The sequence below is a fragment of the Oncorhynchus clarkii genome, chromosome 31 (genome assembly GCF_045791955.1).
Source record: "Oncorhynchus clarkii lewisi isolate Uvic-CL-2024 chromosome 31, UVic_Ocla_1.0, whole genome shotgun sequence".
In the NCBI taxonomy this organism is placed as follows: domain Eukaryota; kingdom Metazoa; phylum Chordata; class Actinopteri; order Salmoniformes; family Salmonidae; genus Oncorhynchus; species Oncorhynchus clarkii.
In genome coordinates this window covers 6,095,204-6,116,384 of record NC_092177.1, presented here as the reverse complement: position 1 = coordinate 6,116,384, position 21,181 = coordinate 6,095,204, and the positions used below count along the sequence as shown (strand labels likewise).

The following is a 21,181-nucleotide window of genomic DNA, read 5'->3' as shown; positions in this document are numbered from 1 at the left end:
GAGTTATGTCTCAGACTGTAGAAAGAATAGATGTATGTCAAGTCTCGATAAAGTGACCCTCCTCATTCAGGCAGTGCTGCTTTGGTTTCTGGAGGGACTTCTGTCACTTGGCAGTGGTTCAGACTGGTGACAACATTCACAGCAAGTCAACCCTCAGCACCAACAACAACCATGTACAACATGTCTATGCTGCAGCTACCATACATAGTATTGGCCTTCCTCCCACTGCCATGGTCCTTACTATATTGTTACAGGAAGGATACTGGTTCTAAATCTACTGGGTTGTCAAGTGAACACATTTGTTCTAAATTGTACCGTTCACAGTCAGAATGTATGTATCTTCATCTCGTTTCATTGCTGTGCCTAGACAGAGTAATCTCTTACAACATTATGTGCAGCATGAAGCTTATCTCTTTAAAGACGATGCTTTTTCTTGTTTTAGCATGAAACTGCTTCAGACTGAAAGACCTTCAAAGACCCTCTTTGTTTCTTAAAATGCATGTGTCTCATTTAGGTTCTTAGATTTCTCTATCCCCCTTTCCCTCTACCTCTCCCTATCCCTCTCCACCTCCACCTCCACCTCCCTCTCCACCTCCCTATCCCTCTCCACCTCCCTCTCTCCACCTCTCTCTCCCTCTCCAGCTCCCTCTCCACCACCCTCTCCCTCTCCACCTCCCTCTCCACCTCCCTCTCCACCTCCACCTCCCTCTCCACCTCCCTATCCCTCTCCACCTCCCTCTCTCCACCTCTCTCTCCCTCTCCACCTCCCTATCCCTCTCCACCTCCCTCTCTCCACCTCTCTCTCCCTCTCCACCTCCCTCTCCACCTCCCTCTCCCTCTCCACCTCCCTCTCCACCTCCCTCTCCACCTCCACCTCCCTCTCCACCTCCCTCTCCCTCTCCACCTCCCTCTCTCCACCTCCCTCTCCCTCTCCCTCTCCACCTCCCTCTCCACCTCCACCTCCCTCTCCACCTCCCTCTCCACCTCCCTCTCTCCACCTCCCTCTCCCTCTCCACCTCCCTCTCCACCTCCCTCTCCCTCTCCACCTCCCTCTCCCTCTCCACCTCCCTCTCCCTCTCCACCTCCCTCTCCACCTCCCTCTCCACCTCCCTCTCCACCTCCCTCTCTCCACCTCCCTCTCCCTCTCCACCTCCCTCTCCCTCTCCACCTCCCTCTCTCCACCTCCCTCTCCCTCTCCCTCTCCCTCTCCACCTCCCTCTCCACCTCCACCTCCCTCTCCACCTCCCTCTCCACCTCCCTCTCTCCACCTCCCTCTCCCTCTCCACCTCCCTCTCCCTCTCCACCTCCCTCTCCCTCTCCACCTCCCTCTCCACCTCCCTCTCCACCTCCCTCTCCCTCTCCACCTCCCTCTCCCTCTCCACCTCCCTCTCCACCTCCCTATCCCTCTCCACCTCCCTCTCTCCACCTCTCTCTCCCTCTCCACCTCCCTCTCCACCTCCCTCTCCCTCTCCACCTCCCTCTCCACCTCCCTCTCCACCTCCACCTCCCTCTCCACCTCCCTATCCCTCTCCACCTCCCTCTCTCCACCTCTCTCTCCCTCTCCACCTCCCTATCCCTCTCCACCTCCCTCTCTCCACCTCTCTCTCCCTCTCCACCTCCCTCTCCACCTCCCTCTCCCTCTCCACCTCCCTCTCCACCTCCACCTCCCTCTCCACCTCCACCTCCCTCTCCACCTCCCTCTCCACCTCCCTCTCTCCACCTCCCTCTCCCTCTCCACCTCCCTCTCCACCTCCCTCTCCCTCTCCACCTCCCTCTCCCTCTCCACCTCCCTCTCCACCTCCCTCTCCACCTCCCTCTCTCCACCTCCCTCTCTCCACCTCCCTCTCTCCACCTCCCTCTCCACCTCCCTCTCCCTCTCCACCTCCCTCTCCACCTCCCTCTCCCTCTCCACCTCCCTCTCCCTCTCTAAATCAAAACGATTGCAAATATGCCAGAACCCATCTTTACCACATAGCTGATCTGTAATCATAAATAATAGGGCTACATTTTTTTGGGGGGGAAGGCAATTACTTTGAACAGTCAGAGTCAGTTTCTCATGGGGATTACATGCATTTGTTTTCATTTTCATGAGGCTTTACTATGGCCTACTGGTTTAGCACCCCTTGGGTGAAAGTCTGTTTAATGTGGAGTCTCTCTGTCCCTTCTAATACATAAAGCTTATCTCTGTGGCTTCACTTTCAACTGTCTCTCTCACATATGAACTTGACATTTTGTGAGCTGTCTCCTCTATTCCAAAGTAGACGCAAGATAGTGAGATACAATTGAATCAAAATTGTGTCAAAGCAGTTCCTCTGCGGAAGGCAGGGGGGCTAAAACATTATACGATATGTGCAGATTCCGTCTGTCAGTTTCCTGTTTATAACATAAAGAAGAGCTAAACGTTTTGGGTTATGGATATAAACGGTTTACCTCTCTCTCAGCATCCCAACCGTATTTCGGTAATAAGTGGATCTTTTCCTCTGGATTTCATCGTAAAGCAAATATTTTGAGAACATTATAGAACTTAGCTTATAGCTAAAAACAAACTACATTTTATTGGTGTTAATTCTGGACAATGAAACCAGCTGTGTGAGTCTAGTGACAGTTTTACAGGACAACTTGTAGACAATAGCACTGTATGACATGTCATAAAAGATGGTCATGTTTCAGGTGAAATGCATGTGAAACGTCCCCACACTGATGAATAACAAAGCAATGAGTAGCATGCTCCAGGATGTCCAGGAACATATGACTGAAACTCACTAATTTTCTGTGTTTTCATTATCTCCCTGTCTCTACAGAGTGTGAGTGAGTTTGGCCTGGACATCATCGAGACCCCAGAGGGAGACAGATGGCCTCAGCTGATCGTCCAGCAGAGCCTGGACCGCGAGCAGAAGGACACCTTCGTCATGAAGATCAAGGTGGAGGACGGAGGAACGCCACCCAAGTCCAGCACGGCCATCCTCCAGGTTACCATCTCCGACGTCAACGACAATCGACCGGTCTTCAAGGACAGTGAGGTGGAGGTGAACATCCCCGAGAACGCCCCCATAGGAACCTCCGTCACCCAACTCCACGCCACAGACGCTGACCTCGGCTCCAATGCCCAGATCCACTTCTCCTTCTCTAATCAGATCTCCTCATCCACCAAGAGGCATTTTTCCATAGACAGCACCACCGGGCTGATCACTGTCAAGCAGCCCTTAGACAGAGAAGCCACTCCAGTCCACAAACTCATTGTCCTTGCCAGCGATGGCAGCTCCACCCCCTCCAGAGCTGCTGTTATCGTCAACGTAACGGACATTAATGACAATGTTCCGTCCATAGACACTCGGTACATAATGAACCTTGTAAATGGAACTGTTCTACTGTCAGAGAATGCTCCTCTCAACACAAAAATAGCCCTAATTACAGTGACGGACAAGGACTCTGATCTGAACGGAAAAGTGACTTGTTATACTGACCACGATGTTCCTTTCAGGTTAAAGCCCGTCTTTAATGACCAGTTCCTGCTGGAGACTGCGGCCCCCCTAGATTACGAAACAACCAGGGAATATGCAATTAAGATAGTGGCGTCGGATTCTGGGAAGCCTCCTTTGAACACTTCAGCGATGGTTTTAATTAAAATTAAGGATGAGAATGACAACGCTCCCATCTTCCCTCAGCCTGAGATTCAGCTGTCCATACCAGAAAACAATGATCCATCCACGCAGCTCATAAAGATCAGTGCCATGGATGCAGACACCGGACATAATGCAGAGATTATTTATTCTCTTGGCCCTGACGCTCCTGATGGGTTTAACATAGATCGACGGTCAGGTATCCTCTCCGTTGGAAAACGCCTGGACAGAGAGAAGCAGGAGAAGTATTCGTTCACTGTCATGGCGAGAGACAATGGGTCTACTTCCCTGCAGAGCAATGTCACAGTGAGGTTAATAGTGCAGGACCTCAACGACAACAGCCCAGCTTTCACCCATCCTGAGTATAACTTCTACGTGCCTGAGAACCTGCCTCTGTACGGGACCGTGGGCCTGATCACCGTCACAGATTCTGACGCAGGTGACAACTCCGTCATAACACTGTCCATCCTGAACGGGAAAGACAATTTCATTATTGATCCCCAGACCGGTGTGATCAAACCCAACATCACGTTTGATAGAGAGCTGCAAAGCTCATACACTTTTATGGTGAAGGCTATAGACGGAGGGCAACCACCCAGCACTTCATACGCCAAGGTCACCATAAACGTTGTGGATGTCAATGACAATCGACCTGTTTTTGTTATTCCCTCGTCCAACTACTCTTACGATCTGGTCCAGTCTACCACCAGCCCTGGGTCTGTGGTCACCAGAGTGTTCGCTATAGACAATGACACTGGCATGAATGCTGAGCTGCAGTACAGTTTCATTGGGGGATCAATAAGAGGGCTGTTTGCCATAGACAAAACAACTGGTAATATAACTCTGCAGGAGAAGATAGTCTCAGCCGATCAGGGTTTACACAGGCTAGTGGTGAAAGTCAAAGACCTGGGCCAGCCAGAGTCCTTACACGCAATCGCCCTCATTCACCTGTTCATTAACGAGACTGTATCCAACGCTACGTTCATTCTAGAGCAGCTACGTAAGAGCTTGGAGACTCCATTGGACCGTAACGTGGGAGACAGTGAGGTCACACCCCAAGCCAACGGATACGTGATAGTTGTCATCGCAATTATAGCTGGGACCATGACAGTCATCTTAGTCATCTTCGTGACGGCCTTGGTGCGCTGCCGTCAGACGCCCAGGCACAAAGTGGTGCAGAAGGGCAAGCAGAGCGGCGAGTGGGTGTCGCCCAACCAGGAGAACCGTCAAATCAAAAAGAAAAAGAAGAAAAAGAAGAGATCCCCTAAGAGCCTCCTCTTGAACTTTGTCAGCATTGAAGAATCCAAGCCTGATGATCCCAGCCAGGAGCACATTAATGGAACCCTGGACCTGCCTGTGGAGCTAGATGAGCAGACCATGGGGAAATATAACTGGGCCACTACTCCGACCACCTTCAAACCTGACAGCCCAGACTTAGCCAAGCATTACAAGTCTGCCTCCCCCCAGCCAACCTTCCAAATCAAACCAGAGACCCCGATGGCGCCCAATAAACACCACGTGATTCAGGAGCTCCCGCTAGACAACACGTTTGTGGTGGGCTGTGACTCGCACTCCAAGTGCTCCTCCACCAGCTCAGACCCGTACTCGGTCTCAGAGTGCAGCTGTCAGGGGGGATTCAAGACTCCTGGGCAAATCCACACCAGACAGGTAATTCATAACTTATTTTCTAAAGCTACCTATTGTTCCCACTCCCACTCCCCGTATCACTGTCCCTTTGTTGATAAGATGGAGGGTGATGGGTGGCAGCGGGAGGGAGCCGGGAGAATGAACCACACAAAAAGTCACATGTGCATTAATGTCATCAGCATTGAATATTGAGGAAGAATACCTCAGAGAGGAAGGAGAGAAATGAAGTTTGGCCAAGAAACCTCATTCAAATTAAATCTATCTTTACTTCTTGAAAAAGACAGATTATACCTCCCTTTGCTATCTTGTATTATATGTTTGTAAAAAACCCTTTAACCTTATTTGGGTTAATGTTCCACTTTAAAGTATAATGGAGGCAGTGAAATGGTGGGAACTAGTCTTAAATGAGAATCTTAAGTGAGAAAGGCTGGCGGCAGAGTAATAGCATGCTTGAGAATCACGCCGGCCACGCTACTAATTGAACTCTGCCCAGGTGTATTTGCTGAGGACCAACGGATTAAAGCAGCGCTAAGCTTTTTTGATTGACAAACCTGGAAAAAAAACTAGCATGTCTGACAGACAGAGGAAAACCAAACATAGAGTGTTTGATTTGGGTTCAATCAGCTGTTCACTTTCCCCTGAAATAGTAGGAAACGTATCCCCCAAGAGTTTCCACTACAGAATAATAAGACCTCATTAAATAATCCCAGATTTCCGTTGCGTGCTGGAGATATTAAGTGGTGTCTTGACTATGGAGGCTCTGAAGGCTTTGTCAGCATGAGGAGTAGAGCAAAGCAAAAAAAAAATGTTGAATGCTAGTGTCTGGTCTGAGGCTTATGATTCCCTAAGAGATATGCCAAATGCGAAGTGCCCTAATAAATAAATGCAGGCCAGGGAGGTGAGGAGAGGTGGTCTTGCTGAGGGCAGACAATACGGCAGAGGAGAGCAGAGCAGGGCAGAGCAGAGCAGAGCAGTGCAGAGCAGAGCAGAGCAGGGCAGAGCAGAGCAGGGCAGAGTAGAGCAGGGCAGAGCAGAGCAGGGCAGGGCAGAGCAGAGCAGGGCAGAGCAGGGCAGAGCAGAGCAGAGCAGGGCGGAGCTCTATGGAATGGAGACAGTATGGTGGGTAAATAAGATCAAGGTAAAGATGGAGGCTTGGGACCAATAGAAAGAGGTTATAGCTAGAAAGGGTTTTGGGACCAATAGAAAAAGAAGGTAGATAGACGAGGGCTTTAGGACCAATCGGAGGAGGGGGTAGCTAGTCAGTAAAAGATGGATGCTGAGCCCATTTAACCAATTCATTAGAATCTTTAATGACTTAGCTTGCCGGGATCTCTTTTTTAAAGCAGGTGGTTGGTGTTGTAATATAGGTTAGGGTTCGTCATTGGCAGTTGTTATGGTGTGGTAGAGAGACAGCATTAATATAGGTCAGGGTTCATCATTGGTAGTTGTTATGGTGTGGTAGAGAGACAGTATTAATATAGGTCAGGGTTCGTCATTGGTAGTTGTTATGGTGTGGTAGAGCGACAGTATTAATATAGGTCAGGGTTCGTCATTGGTAGTTGTTATGGTGTGGTAGAGAGACAGTATTAATATAGGTCAGGGTTCGTCATTGGTAGTTGTTATGGTGTGGTAGAGAGACAGTATTAATATAGGTCAGGGTTCGTCATTGGTAGTTGTTATGGTGTGGTAGAGAGACAGTATTAATATAGGTCAGGGTTCGTCATTGGTAGTTGTTATGGTGTGGTAGAGAGACAGTATTAATATACATTCATTAATTTATTCATTAATTAATTCAGTATTAATGGTCATAGCATGGGATTCATTCATACAGTACGATACATTTGATTATAAATGCGGGGATTAGTTTGTAGTTTATTTAATTTAATTTTTTGGTCTTTTGTTTTTCATGATTTTTGTTCACATCTAAAATAACACATCCTGCAGTTTTATCATACATCTTTTATGATTTTATTTGTTGCAGGGTAACATTCTTGAATTTTGTACTTGTCAATCTTCACAGAATTGTACAGATTTTTTGGGGGGAGGGGGGTTTGCCTTGTTGCCCTCCTTGTGGCCTCTTGAAGCTTTTCCATCCTTTTGAAATCTGTTGTAGCATAGTTCTTACAAATTACTGTCTATCATTTTCAATCCCTTGTAGCATAGTTCTTACAAATGAGTTGTGTACATGGTAATTTAAAGAGACACCCACACAAAGCAGATATTCTTTTCCCTCTCACCAATCTTTTATTTAAAACCCATTTAGAAGCAACACTGCCCATGGTACATTATCCGTAAGCCTACTTGCAGAGCCAGCACAGGAACATATACTTCACTTGTTGTTCGTAGTGCTCCCTGTCAAGTTGTCAGAATGGCTTTGCACTCATACTGGTTATGTCCTGCACTAAAAGACCCCCTGAAATACGCACAAATATTTATCCAATGTTTTGGTAAAATTCAGATAAATTCTGATTTAAAAAAAAAAAAATTTTTGGGAGGGGGCAGTATTAATGGTGTATTTCATATATTCCTGATTTTGTTCATCAGTGAGAAATACTTCTCCTTTAAGCTAATCTGAATGAATTCATGATTAAATCACCATTCTCCTACGTCCTTGTAATGTGCCGAATCAGCTGTTCAATCATTATATTTTATCTAGTGTAGGGCTTGCTAATCTGGGTTTGCTAATCTGAAAAAGGCTTTGCGAGTTGAATTGAATCATTATCTGTTTCTTATGGGGTAATTATTGGTCAGGCATTTCGAGTTTAATCACTTTTTTGTTTCTTATGTAATTATTGGTCATAATATTTGGTCAGATTCTGTCAAACACATGCTTTTGGTCTAAAGTGGGACAGTGTTGTTCAACCTGAAAGACCAGCACCACCTTAGAGATGTCAGGACGATCTATTATCTCTATTGTAATCTCCTGTCACCTGGAGAGTTTGAAAAGTAGGGCCTCCCTGTTGGCATTAGATATGACAGTTAAGTGTGCTTATTCAAAGCCTACACGTGAAGTAAATCAGGGTTTGGTGAGAATCTAGAGCTCAAAAGGCTAATTAAAAGCATTAAAGGGTTAATCACTCATAATACAATATGATTAAAATCTCTGTAATTAGGTTTCGGGAGAGGATAATAGATAAAAGAGGAAAGAAGTCAATGTCCTTTAGGATTGTTAATATTATATTAGGTATACCTGTGTTGTTATGTGTTTATAACATTTAGACTACGTTACCCAGCAAGCTATGCGGGGGGGTGGCAGGTGGTTGAAGAATGCCTTGCATGGCTAAATGAGGAGTTTTCTAGCTGAAGTATATGTTCATTAAAAGTAGTTTAACCTATGCCCCGGTTTGTCATTATACAAGGAACAAACATAATAATACCTAAATATAATTGGCAGTAACTAGGTCTTTAATATTATTGGACCTCTGACAGCCAATGACTGACAATACTGGCTACAACTTCCTAGTTTTGACTTGTCTGTAAACTCTCGCTCCAATAGATTCCTCTTTTAACATTGATACAGTTCAGATACATTCTCTAATGCTCCCCAGAATATTAACATTAATGTTTTTCTTTATCTCATGAAATGAAAATGTTTTATCGAGTGTTGAATTCACAACTGTGATCCGTTCAAGTCAGCCTGGCCTTAACAAAAGCAGCATATGGCAAGTTGACACCACTCAATCTCCCCGAGCATAAACCTGTAATACAAAAAGTCCAAAATACAGGATAAAGCAGATTGTGATGTTTTTATTTGTTCATGAAAGTGAAAGACAGTGATTTTACGTGCCTCTTCCATTGACCTTTTACCTAAAGCTGCTAGAGGATAAAGGATATAACAGCACACATTGAATCCTAATAGGAGACACAGGAGACTTACAGATGAAGGTCAGATGAATGTTTAAGGGGACTTACAGATGTAGGCGCTAAAGAGGGAAGCTAGTCAAAAAAAGACTTCAGAGACTAAATATTTATGGCACCATATGGTATCTTAATATCCTAAGAGCTTTGTTTGGTAGGATCCAATGCTGCTCAGTGCACCACAGCCTCTTTTCCTCTCTCCCTAGCTTCCCTTCTCTCTTTTATTCCCTCCCTCATATCTTCCTTCCTTTTCTTTTATCTCTGTCTATCTCCCTGTTCCCAGCCGGTAGTTTTAGAGGTCAATCCCCCTCCCGGTGACGTGAGGGAAACCTCTGTCTCCATCTGTGCTTTAGTTGTGGCAGATCAAGTGAGCAACCTCCCTGGCTGGCTGAGTGATCTCAGACACGGGTATGAATATGCAACAGCAAAGAGGCCAATATGCTCTTTTGTTTGTCCCATATTCCACAGGGCCATAGTGCATACCAGGTCAGTTGTTGATGTCAGACCAAACCCTCCTGTGGTTTGTGTGTTTTCTTAGCTAGCAGAGCCATTAACATATTCATACTTAACATACTGTACATAGATATTACCATTTGACATGATCTCAGAACATGAACATTTGAAAGGATGGCAGATGTTGTTGTTGTAATTTACAATATATTACCTAAAACAATCACTCTAGCTAAGTGTTATAGCCAACCCTTCCAGAAAAACCACATGATATAGCACATGTAGAAAAATCACGTGATTTGACATGTAGAAAAATCACGTGATTTGACATGTAGAAAAATCACGTGATTTGACATGTAGAAAAATACGTGATTTGACATGTAGAAAAATCATGTGATTTGACATGTAGAAAAATCACGTGATTTGACATGTAGAAAAATCACGTGATTTGACATGTAGAAAAATCACGTGATTTGACATGTAGAAAAATCACGTGATTTGACATGTAGAAAAATCACGTGATTTGACATGTAGAAAAATCACATGATTTGACATGTTTTTTGTTTGTTGGGAATGTGTCGTTTTATGTTTACACATGTTTCTATACATGTTGTCGCGTAGAGATTAACTTGAAAACTTATTTTTGGAACTTATTTTTGGAACTTATTTTTTGAACTTTTTGAAATTTCCCAAACTTCTAACCAAGCTGCTGTAATGACTTGTGATGCCAGTAGACAGTAGATCGGGCGGGATGGGACGGGGGACGGGGAGTCTGTTGTATCACCTCTTACCAGCTGATTTAGGCGTTTGCTTCTATAATCAGTATGCATACTGTAGGTAGGCCTAATGTAAGCAGCAGCTCAAGGTCAGATTCAACATGATGATATCAGATATCGACAGATGTGTCCGTTATAGTTTTGGCGCAGACCTCGTGAATGTCAATACCTGTACCTATCAGAAGGTACCTTACTGAAGAGTGCCAGAGTAAGGACTACAGTACGAGACAAAATGCCGTTTTCAGGGTTAAAACGAAGTGTTGCAGTAGGGTGGTGGATGTAATTATACATTTGGAGTTAAATCTATTGGAGAGAATTGCATGCTCTGATGATCACAGTAAAATGCACAAGTTTATGCTCTCATGTAGTATTCTTCAAGGACTTCATCTGGCGAGGAAATCATACCTGATTGTCAGCTGTACCTTGAAGAATGCTTTTTGAATATAAATGATCTAGAGATTTTTGTATTCACTGTTTCCGAGTGTAATAGAGTTTAACAGCTACTACAGATTAGATTTCTAAGAGCTGGATTATATTGTAACTTCAATCTCCCTATATCTGTCTTGTCTCTCTATATTACAGGAGACGGCACTGAAACCACCACTCTATGGCACACTCTGTGGCTCAGGTACAAGTCGCTGCCACAGGATAAAAATCAATCTCTAGCTTCCAGTACCTAGAGAGAGAAAGAGAGAGGGAGAGAGAGAGAGAGAGAGAGAGAGAGAGGGAGGAAGGCACAGACGAAGAGGTGAATCTCATACTATACAGTCTCTACAGTCTACAAAAACACCAACCAACAAAAAAGGAATATGTTAATTTCGTTGATTTAATATTTTGTTTGCCGATAAAGAAAAAAAGTAGAACTTGAATAATTTTCACAGAAATTAAGACACATTGTTGCCTGCCTGAAACTTGACAACAACTCTCCTTGTGAATCCTGTAGGAGGTTTGAAATACATTATAGAAAGCAACCATTTACAGTATCTCTTATTATATCTATCTCCTAGACGATGACTCACGATATAACCCACCCCCATGTAAACAAAACATACAGTACAAATACAATGAATATCTCTTCTGTACTTTATTCTGTTACGTTTTTGTTTATATGTATTTATTTATATTTATCACAGAATTGACTATGTTTATATTTATTGATTATGTTTGACTAAAGTTTACATACCTGGTGTCTGTTGTTATTTGTTTTTTTTTCCCTTGTTTGACTAAAGTTTACATACCTGGTGTCTGTTTTTATGTTGTTGTTTTTTTCCTTCATTTTTGGGCTTGCTTGTGGATATACTGACTGGCTATGTGTAATGCTGCAAGCTAGACCTACTGCTAATGGGCCTACTGCTAATGGGCCTACTACTAATGGGCCTACTGCTAATGGGCCTACTGCTAATGGGCCTACTGCTAATGGGCCTACTGCTAATGGGTCTACTGCTAATGGGCCTACTACTAATGGGCCTACTGCTAATTGGCCTACTGCTAATGGGCCTACTACTAATGGGCCTACTGCTAATGGGTCTGCTACTAATGGGCCTACTACTAATGGGCCTACTGCTAATGGGCCTACTGCTAATGGGCCTACTACTAATGGGCCTACTAATAATGGGCCTACTGCTAATGGGCCTACTACTAATGGGCCTACTGCTATAATGGGCCTACTGCTATAATGGGCCTACTACTAATGGGCCTACTACTAATGGGCCTACTACTAATGGGCCGAATACTAATGGGCCTACTGCTATAATGGGCCTAGTATTAATGGGTCTAGTACTAATGGGCCTACTGCTAATGGGTCTACTGCTAATGGGCCTACTACTAATGGGCCTACTGCTAATTGGCCTACTACTAATGGGTCTACTACTAATGGGCCTACTGCTAATGGCCCTACTACTAATGGGTCTACTGTGGGTGGGTCTACTACTAATGGGTCTACTGCGGATGGGTCTACTACTAATGGGTCTACTGCTAATGGGCCTACTGCTAATGGGTCTACTACTAATGGGCCTACTACTAATGGGCCTACTACTAATGGGTCTACTACTAATGGGCCTACTACTAATGGGCCTACTACTAATGGGTCTACTACTAATGGGCCTACTACTAATGGGTCTACTACTAATGGGCCTACTGCTAATGGGTCTACTACTAATGGGCCTACTGCTAATGGGTCTACTACTAATGGATCTACTACTAATGGGCCTACTGCTAATGGGTCTACTACTAATGGGTCTACTACTAATGGGTCTACTGCGGATGGGTCTACTACTAATGGGTCTACTACTAATGGGTCTACTGCGGATGGGTCTACTACTAATGGGTCTACTGCTAATGGGCCTACTGCTAATGGGTCTACTACTAATGGGCCTACTACTAATGGGCCTACTACTAATGGGTCTACTACTAATGGGCCTACTACTAATGGGCCTACTACTAATGGGTCTACTACTAATGGGCCTACTACTAATGGGTCTACTACTAATGGGCCTACTGCTAATGGGTCTACTACTAATGGGCCTACTGCTAATGGGTCTACTACTAATGGATCTACTACTAATGGGCCTACTGCTAATGGGTCTACTACTAATGGGTCTACTACTAATGGGTCTACTGCGGATGGGTCTACTACTAATGGGTCTACTGCGGATGGGTCTACGTATACGAATGTTCTTCCCATGTCACCATGTACCTTTATTTCAATGATCGCCTCGTATCGTCCCATACACTTACAGTGCCACAGTTAGTGTTAGTAGTGAAGTGTGTGGCTGGTGTTAATATACATGGCCCACTGGACTGGAACACCACAGCTGGTGTTAGTAGTGAAGAGTGTGGCTGGTGTTAATATACATGGCCCACTGGACTGGAACACCACAGCTGGTGTTAGTAGTGAAGAGTGTGGCTGGTGTTAATATACATGGCCCACTGGACTGGAACACCACATTGTGGTGATTTACCAGGACTAGGAGGACTGTGTCTACTGATTGCCTCCGTAGGACAGTAGGGAATTGTACCTCATAATAGAGAGGATGAGTTTAATACTTTGAGTTAAGCCACAATCACAAGGGACCCGAAAGGCTCTGTTCATAATCAAAAGCTGTTCTATGTAGGACTAAACAGATGAGCGCCATGGTTTAACCTGAGTGTACTTGAGTCAGATAGACCGATTCACAGTAGAGCACTATGGTTTAACCTGAGTGTACTTGAGTCAGATAGACCGATTCACAGTAGAGCGCCATGGTTTAACCTGAGTGTACTAGAGTCAGATAGACCGATTCACAGTAGAGCACTATGGTTTAACCTGAGTGTACTTGAGTCAGATAGACCGATTCACAGTAGAGCACTATGGTTTAACCTGAGTGTACTAGCGTCAGATAGACCGATTCACAGTAGAGCGCCATGGTTTAACCTGAGTGTACTAGAGTCAGATAGACCGATTCACAGTAGAGCACTATGGTTTAACCTGAGTGTACTAGAGTCAGATAGACCGATTCACAGTAGAGCACTATGGTTTAACCTGAGTGTACTAGAGTCAGATAGACCGATTCACAGTAGAGCGCCATGGTTTAACCTGAGTGTACTAGAGTCAGATAGACCGATTCACAGTAGAGCACTATGGTTTAACCTGAGTGTACTAGAGTCAGATAGACCGATTCACAGTAGAGCACCATGGTTTAACCTGAGTGTACTAGAGTCAGATAGACCGATTCACAGTAGAGCACTATGGTTTAACCTGAGTGTACTAGAGTCAGATAGACCGATTCACAGTAGAGCACCATGGTTTAACCTGAGTGTACTAGAGTCAGATAGACCGATTCACAGTAGAGCACTATGGTTTAACCTGAGTGTACTAGAGTCAGATAGACAGATCCCACAAGTCAGAGCCGATTTAACTTGTGAGATATAATATTACATATTTCAAATGATGGTTCCAAGTTGTAAAACTCAGGCAGTTCGTTGACTCCACTTGGTTGGTTTAAAGCAACAACAACAAAAAGACAAACTTGATTTTGTGCACTTATTTATATCAATGCATTATTTGTTCAAGTGAAATTAAGAATGATAAATATTGAACACCTGAAATGAGTAGTAGTAGTACAAGCAACACTCAGCAGGTTTCAATTTATTAACATAAATAAGGTGAAGACAGAAGAATCTTTACACTCCACTTTCAATATTTACACGCCTTTTGGTTTCTGGTTTGGTATCCACACAAATATATGCCTCTACTGCATTGTGTAAACACTTGGAGTCACTCATCGTGGTTATGTCCTGATCTTAATTACTATCTTCAATACTACACTAATAAACAGCTTGGTGGGTTAGCACTGTTGTTAATAGTCATGATGTTTAATGGTTGTCTTATGAAAGAGACTGCTTTGGTAGACGAGGCTCTATGTACAGTATGTGTGGCACATATACGATACCTTCTTAATGATCCCCATCGTTTCTGGAGAAGGTACCGGATGTAATTATGGTATCAAATGTATTACTACTGAGTAGAACCGCAGTGTGAACTATACAGAGAATCTTAGCACTGTAATCATCATTTGATTTAACAGATCTTTGGGAGAAGAGAAAAAACATATACATGATAAGAAGACCGTTGTTTTCATCTTCTGTAAAGGGAGACAGATGACTATGGAAAAGCAACCTCACTTTTATTCAATGTGAAGTACAATATGCTCCTTACATACTCTGTAATTACCTTTGATTTGCCAATTATGTGGAGAAAAGAAACTGTATATAAATGTTTTGTTTATGTATGTGTGAGCTTCTGGAATTTATTAAAGTCCTTTTGCATTGTATTGCACATTTCCCATGACTCTTCTTATTAATCAGGACATTGGACCTTCTCATTGCAATATATTATACTGTCTGTCGTTCATTCTTTATATTATACTGTCTGTCTGTCCTTCCTTCATTATATTATACTGTCTGTCTGTCCTTCCTTCATTATATTATACTGTCTGTCTGTCCTTCCTTCTTTATATTATACTGTCTGTCTGTCTGTCCTCCCTTCTTTATATTATACTGTCTGTCTGTCCTCCCTTCATTATATTATACTGTCTGTCTGTCCTTCCTTCTTTATATTATACTGTCTGTCTGTCCTTCCTTCTTTATATTATACTGTCTGTCTGTCTGTCTGTCTGTCTGTCTGTCTGTCTGTCCTCCCTTCATTATATTATACTGTCTGTCTGTCCTTCCTTCTTTATATTATACTGTCTCTGTCCTTCCTTCTTTATATTATACTGTCTCTCTGTCGTTCCTTCTTTATATTATACTGTCTGTCTGTCTGTCTGTCTGTCCTTCCTTCATTATATTATACTGTCTGTCTGTCCTTCCTTCTTTATATTATACTGTCTGTCTGTCTGTCTGTCTGTCTGTCTGTCTGTCTGTCTGTCTGTCTGTCTGTCTGTCTGTCTGTCTGTCCTCCCTTCATTATATTATACTGTCTGTCTGTCCTTCCTTCTTTATATTATACTGTCTGTCTGTCCTTCCTTCTTTATATTATACTGTCTGTCTGTCTGTCTGTCTGTCTGTCTGTCTGTCTGTCTGTCTGTCTGTCTGTCTGTCTGTCTGTCCTCCCTTCATTATATTATACTGTCTGTCTGTCCTTCCTTCTTTATATTATACTGTCTGTCTGTCCTCCCTTCATTATATTATACTGTCTGTCTGTCCTTCCTTCTTTATATTATACTGTCTGTCTGTCCTTCCTTCTTTATATTATACTGTCTGTCTGTCTGTCTGTCTGTCTGTCTGTCTGTCTGTCTGTCTGTCTGTCTGTCTGTCCTCCCTTCATTATATTATACTGTCTGTCTGTCCTTCCTTCTTTATATTATACTGTCTGTCTGTCCTTCCTTCATTATATTATACTGTCTATTCAGCTTCCCTGCATTTCCTCTACTTATAACAGAAGCCCATTAAGACTAAAAATAACCTCGAAATTATCTATTCGGTGATTTGTAATTTTTTTGTAAGATTGTCATTCTACATTGTACTGTCTAGGTCAACGACGGGCCATGCCCTTCACAAATGCTGTGTTGCTGGATTGGTTAGTTGGACAAACAATAATAATTGGCTCATCAGTTCAGCCTGAGGGAAAAAATTGCAAAAAATATGAAGCGTTGTTGTTTTTCTTGTAACTGCACAACTCGACAACAGAGAAGAAATGATGAAACCGTTTAGATATCCATCTTTCATCAGGAACAGTTTTAAATAGACGTTAGGATGGAAATATTCTACGAACAGGACTTTTGAAGTGCACATCTACAGTATAACTATGTAAGAATATTCAAATATGTATACTGTATATATAAGGAATCCCATGTTGTCTGTTATAGTTTGCCATAACATCATACTGTTAGAATCCAATTCAATTGCAAGGCATGAACACAACCAGAGCTCTTAACAATGAACACAACCAGAGCTCTTAACAATGAACACAACCAGAGCTCTTAACAATGAACACAATCAGACGTCTTAACAATGAACACAACCAGAGATCTAAACTTTGAACCCAACCAGAGATCTAAACTATGAACCCAACCAGAGATCTTAACTATGAACCCAACCAGAGATCTTAACTATGAACCCAACCAGAGATCTAAACTATGAACCCAACCAGAGATCTTAACTATGAACCCAACCAGAGATCTTAACTATGAACCCAACCAGAGATCTTAACTATGAACCCAACCAGAGATCTTAACTATGAATCCAACCAGAGAGCTTAACTATGAACCCAACCAGAGATCTAAACTATGAACCCAACCAGAGAGCTTAACTATGAACCCAACCAGAGATCTTAACTATGAACCCAACCAGAGATCTAAATGATGAACCCAACCAGAGATCTTAACAATGAACCCAACCAGAGATCTAAACTATGAACCCAACCAGAGATCTAAACTTTGAACCCAACCAGAGATCTTAACTATGAACCCAACCAGAGATCTTAACTATGAACCCAACCAAAGAGCTTAACTATGCCTCGTTGTAGGTTTTAAATCTAACAGTGCACTTGAAAGGCTAAAGAAACACATGAAACACAGAAGCAAAAGAAACTATTTAATTGCTTATCAAAGTTACTTCATATTTCAAAAACTGTGAAGCTAATCAATTCCCTTGAGGGAAGTACGTCCTTGGTGAAAAGAGGATCACTACAGTAGACTATGTACATCCTCACAGAGAGAGGGTATGCAAATGTCAAACTACTATAAATAGCTTAATGTAAACCTGGAAAATCACTGGCTAAATGCTAGCTTCTCAATGAGAACTAACACAACTGGTGCAAACCTACACTACCGTTCAAAAGTTTGGGGTCACTTAGAAATTGAATAGTTTTTGAAAGAAAAACAAAAAAAATTGTCCATTATTAAAAATAAAATAAAATTTATCAGAAATACAGTGTAGACATTGTTAATGTTGTAACTGACTATTGTAGCTGGAAACAGCTGATTTTTAATGAAATATCTACATAGGTGGGTGTAGGCCCATTATCAGCAACCATCACTCCTGTGTTCCAATGGCGCATTGTGTAAGCTAATCCAAGTGTATCATTTTAAAGGCTAATCGATTATTAGAAAACCCTTTTGCAATTATGTTCGTACAGCTGAAAACTGTTGTTCTGATTAATAAGCAATAAAACTGGCCTTCTTTAGACTAGGTGAGTATGTGGAGCATTAACATTTGTGGGTTCAATTACAGGCTCAAAATGGCCAGAAACAAAGACTTTCTTCTGAAACTCGTCAAATCTTGTTCTGAGAAATGAAGGCTAATCCATGCAAGAAATTGCCAAGAAACTGAAGATCTCATCCCATGCTATGTACTACAGTACTCCCTTCACAGAACAGCACAAACTGTCTCTAACCAGAAAAGATAGAGGAGTGGGAGGCCCCGGTGCACAACTGAGCAAGAGGACAAGTACATTAGAGTGTCTAGTTTGAGAAACAGACGCCTCACAAGTCCTAAACTGGCAGCTTCATTAAATAGTACCCGCAAAACACCAGTCTCAACGTCAACAGTGAAGAGGTGACTCCGGGATGCTGGCCTTCTAGGCAGAGTGTCTGTGTTCTTTTGCCCATCGTGATCTTTTATTTTTATTGGCCAGTCTGAGATATGGCTTTTTCTTTGCAACTCTGCCTAGAAGGCCAGCATCCCAGACTCGCCTCTTCACTGTTGATGTTGAGACTGGTGTTTTGCGGGTACTATTTAATGAAGCTGCCAGCTTAGGACGTGTGAGGCGTCTGTTTCTCAAACTAGACACTCTAATGTACTTCTCGTCTTGCTCAGTTGTGCACCGGGGCCTCCCACTCCTCTTTCTATTCTGGTTAGTGCCAGTTTGTGCTGTTCTGTGAAGGGAGTAGTACACAGTGTTGTACGAGATCTTCAGTTTCTTGACAATTTCTCACATGGAATAGCCTTAATTTCTCAGAACAAGTATAGACTGACGCGTTTTAGAAGAAAGTCCTATGTTTCTGGCCATTTGAGCCTGTAATCGAACCCACAAAAGCTGATGCTCTAGATTCTCAATTAGTCTAAAGAAGGCCAGTTTTATTGCTTCTTTAATTAGGACAAAAGTTTTCAGCTGTCCTAACTTAATTGAAAAAGGGTTTTCAAATTACCAATTAGCCTTTTAAAATGATACACTTGGATTAGCTAACACAAGGTGCCATTGGAACACAGGAGTGATGATTGCTGATAATGGGCCTATGTAGATATTCCATTAAAAATCAGCTGTTTCCAGCTACAATAGTCATTTACAACATGAACAATGTCTACACTGTATTTCCGATCAATTTGAAGTTATTTTAAGGGGCCAAAAAATGTGCTTTTCTTTAAAAAACAAGGACATTTCTACGTGACCCCAAACTTTGAATGGTTGTGTAACATTGCGTGGTAATTCCTCGGCTTTCTTATGTTTCGTGGCGTTAGTATTTAATAATGAAATGTTCAGTTTTGTCTTGACAGGGGATAAAAGGGTTTCTGTTACGCTAACATATGGGATTGTTTTAAGATGGTCATACCATGGATTATTTAGCTATTTGATGTAGAATTGTAGGACCCCTTAAGGTATATAAAACAAATATATATACAGTGCATTCAGAAGGTATTCAGACCCCTTCATTTTTCAACATTGTTACATTACAGCTTTATTCTAAAAACGATTGAATTATAATATTATATATTGTTTTTTCTGTTATTTTTTCTCTACATACAATACCCCATTATGACAAAGCAAAAACAGCTTTTTAGAAATGTTTGCAAATGTATTACAAATAAAAAACTAAAAATACCTTATTTACATAAATATTCAGAACCTTTGCTATAAGACTCAACATTGAGTCCACCTGTGGTAAATTCAATTGATTGGATATGATTTGGAAAGGCACACACCTGTCTATATAAGGTTCCACAGTTGACAGTGCACGTTAGAGCAAAAACCAATCCATGAGGTCAGAGGAATTCTCTGTAGAGCTTCGAGACAGGATGCCCCCATTGCCAGAGTCTCCTCACCATGGAAGTTTTTGACTTGGCTGGTTGGTAGGATTAAGAACAGGAACATCCCCCAAGTAATCCAGGAACATCCTACTAACTCCATTCTCCAGGGAAGGGGGAGACCCCTTCAGGGAGGGAACCCTACAGAGTGCCAGCCAATCGGCTATGGAGAGCCAGCGGCAACACTTCCACCATCACTGGGGTAGTGAGAAAGAAAAAGTAGATGGGTGTGGATTCCCCAAAGTAGGTCCCCAGTAGCTTGTGTAACTTTCTACTTGTTTGCTAAGAGTAACTACCTAGCCCCTGTAGTCCTCTGCAAGCAAACAATTGTAAAGTTATCTAGAAAAGTTATTCTAACAGAGCTACAGTGATATTTTAACAAGGTATTGCCAGTAGCCTACTGAATCTTTTACACCCGCGGTCCAACGACCTGAAATAACTGGCCGCTTTTTGGAACCTTTCAGTTCTTTAAAATTACATTTTTAGCTGTTCCCGAATGTCGTTTGACCCCACATGGACTACGACAGCGTCAGCTTCCGGCATCTGTCGTAGAACGGTAGGAAGCAGCCTTGTAATGTCCCGTAATCTGACCATAATTCTTTCCCCCGGATTACTTTTTTTTAATTTAACCTAGTTGGCAAGTCACTATAAAAGTACTATAAAAGTACTATAAAGTTGGCAAGTCACTATAAAAGTACTATAAAAGTACTATAAAAATCAAACTTTAATTAAATCACACATGCAAGATAGCAAATTAAAGCTACACTTGTTGTGAATCCAGCCAACATGTCAGATTTCAAAAGGCTTTTCGGCGAAAGCAAACGATGCTATTATCTGAGGATAGCACCTCCGTAAACAAAGCGAGAGAAGCATAGTTCAGCCCTGCAGGCACGACACAGAATGCAGAAATAAAAATATAATTCATGCCTTAACTTTGACGAGCTTCTTCTGTTGGCACTCCAATATGTCCCATAAACATCACAAATGGTCCTTCTGTTCGATTAATTCCGTCGATATATATCCTAAATGTCCATTTATTTGGTGCGTTTGATCCAGAAAAACACCGGTTCCAACTTGAGCAATGTGACTACAAAATATCTCAAAAGTTACCTGTAAACTTTGCCAAAACATTTCAAACTACTTTTGTAATACAACTTTAGGTATTTTTTTAACGTAAATAATCTATCAAATTGATGACGGGATGATCTGTGTTCAATACAGGAGTAAAACAAACTGTAGCTAGCTTTCTGGTCACGCGCCTCTAACAGTACACTTCAACTGACCCTCGTTCAAGATGGCCGTACTTCTTCATTACAGAAAGGAAAA

The 21,181-nt window shown here is 42.5% G+C and overlaps 1 protein-coding gene across 1 annotated transcript in view; it reads left to right on the top strand.

Annotated features, from left to right (window-relative positions):
- Positions 1–21,181, top strand: part of LOC139390481 (protocadherin-11 X-linked-like) — a 306,369-nt gene that overhangs the window by 32,351 nt on the left and 252,837 nt on the right. The window contains exon 3 of the mRNA XM_071137613.1: positions 2,802–5,288. Within this exon, the coding sequence (XP_070993714.1) occupies positions 2,802–5,288 (2,487 nt within the window). The remainder of the gene's footprint in view (positions 1–2,801; positions 5,289–21,181) is intronic.